General features: G+C 36.9%; 1 protein-coding gene across 1 annotated transcript in view; it reads right to left on the bottom strand.

The window, feature by feature from the left end:
• The window catches only part of tshr (thyroid stimulating hormone receptor), a 55787-nt gene that overhangs the window by 24854 nt on the left and 28738 nt on the right, over positions 1-2195 (bottom strand). Inside the window, exon 4 of the mRNA XM_014019258.1 lies at positions 872-946. Coding sequence (XP_013874712.1) covers positions 872-946 — 75 coding nt within the window. The remainder of the gene's footprint in view (positions 1-871; positions 947-2195) is intronic.

Genomic DNA, 2195 nt, shown 5'->3' with positions numbered 1-2195 from the left:
TCAATTAAATAATAAAACGTGAGGTAAAGCTCTCCTTTTTTAATTTAATTAGTGCATTTTTGATTGAATTTATTTATTGGTCCATTTATATATTTCTGCCTTTTTTTTCTAGTTATGTCAGTTTGGGACCTCCACATTGTAGAACTTGGAAGAGGTAATTTAATGTCTGAATCAGATGTGTTGGAGCAGGGAAAAACATAAAGCCTGTAGGGCTGCGGCCCTYGAGGACCAGGATTGCCCACCCCTGATTTAAATACAGCATTATAGTTTAAAAGCCTTTATAAATCAAGCTGATTTAATTTTGATTATAAGCATCAAGTTCTGCTTTTCTGGCTGTGGCAAAGTGATTAGGGAAGTACTGTAACCAGTGGGTTGCTGGTTTAATCCCCCGTTCTACGTGTCTCAGTCGCTGTGACCTTGGGCAAGACCAAGATAGTGACATTAAAACTTGTGATTTCTGAAAATCAGCTGACGAGCTAAAGTCTCAGTGGTTGAAATCGTTTGTGGAAACGAGTAGATCTGAAACAGAAACAGCACTGAGAACATCAGCATTATTGAGAAACTCCAGTTTTGGGAATTAAAATGATTTGTGCTGTGAAAGCCAAGCTCTGAAGGTTCTGAGGTCTGGGTTGAACTTTTACTGATAACATTTTTCTATTATAAATCTGACATCGTTATCACAGCTGTACTGACAAGCACTGAAGATGCCTTTCCTTTTCGAGGCCGTCTCCCCATCAGACTTCGATGAGAATGTCTCTCCTCATGACAAATAAAAATGCAAAAATAGTGGATTCTCACTTATTAATTAATTAATTAATCAGTCAATATGAAAAGCTGTAAGAAAAAGAAAGCACATTTTAAAAATACTCACAAGTACTCAAGGTTTGGGAGGCGTTTAAAGGCTTCTGGGTCAACAAACTTGAGCCTTTTTGCGTTTCGGATCTCACTGAAACACAAACATGTAAAAATTATTTTGTTTTATAGAAACGTTAAATTACATGAGTGATGACTGAAGTGTGTCAAGTACAAGAGCTTTCAGAGTGTTGAGGCTTATATAGAGAAGAGTTCTGCTGAAGGTACGGAGCAAAACAAATACCAGAGAGAAAAGCTGTGTTTTAATTCTGCTTCTCTGTTCTCTGCTGTCTGAAGCCATGTGTCCTGGGTCCTCTTTACATCGTTTCATTCTTTACAAAAAGTTATAAGTGGATGTTTGTGCTGCTGTGTTAAACTTGAAGCTTAAAAAACAGCATCAGTGACATTTAATAATTCTTTTATACTCTATGAAAGACACCACAAAGTCTCCTCTGGTCTGAGTTTCAGTGACCTGTTGAGAAATTTGAACTTTTGTTGTTCTTTTAACAGCACTGTTTCAGATTTGACTGATAACAAAGTTACTTAAATTATATCCTGATAAGGATTGGGATTTTAAATAAACTTACTCTRGTAGATTCTGAAGATTTGTGTTCCTAAAAACAAACTCACTGTGGAAAAAAGTACACCATCAGCCTGCTGTAAAAATAGAAAATAATTAGAAACTATAAATTGGGCAACAGATCAGATATGTCGCATGAAGAACCTCTCTTCTAACATGACCTTCTCTTAAACTGAATGCTGTTCTGTAATAGCTTTATTAGTCAAACTTTGACCTGGCTTTTCATTAGATTTGTCCTTGCCAGGCGAAATCAAGCTGACACCACAGTCTGTTTTAATATTTTGTGATTAAATAAATAAAAAGAGAAAAAAAGAAAAGAATCATTACATCCTGAAATGTCATTTTAACCATACAGTTTAAAATGTTAACTGTCTTGTTGTTAACTGTTTTTCTCTTATTTTTCATACAGCAAGTGAACTGTTGCTGATATTGAAGAAAATGTTTTTTCCCAAAAGAAATACTTTGCATCAGTAGATGCAGTGATCAGTGCACCAACAGTGTGAGAAATGTAGTTTAATTAATTTTAAGCTGCTAAAGGTTATGGAGCTGACCTTCGGCTGGGTGTCTGCTGATGTGTGCCCAGCTGAAATCAGCTGACCGAAGCCGTTTTAATGGAAAGCCACGCCGTCCATACAGAACATGCTCCTTGCTCTCTGAAGTGATGACCTCACTGACAGTTCTGGGGTCGGATTTGTAAAACTGGCGGACGCACAATTTGAGGCCAGAAACTTGCGTACGCCACTTTTTACGCCAAGGTTGTGAT

This window comes from Austrofundulus limnaeus, unplaced genomic scaffold (assembly GCF_001266775.1).
Source record: "Austrofundulus limnaeus strain Quisiro unplaced genomic scaffold, Austrofundulus_limnaeus-1.0 Scaffold214, whole genome shotgun sequence".
In the NCBI taxonomy this organism is placed as follows: Eukaryota; Metazoa; Chordata; class Actinopteri; order Cyprinodontiformes; family Rivulidae; genus Austrofundulus; species Austrofundulus limnaeus.
The sequence above is the reverse complement of the archived record's forward strand: the minus strand, read 5'-3'. Positions and strand labels throughout refer to the sequence as shown.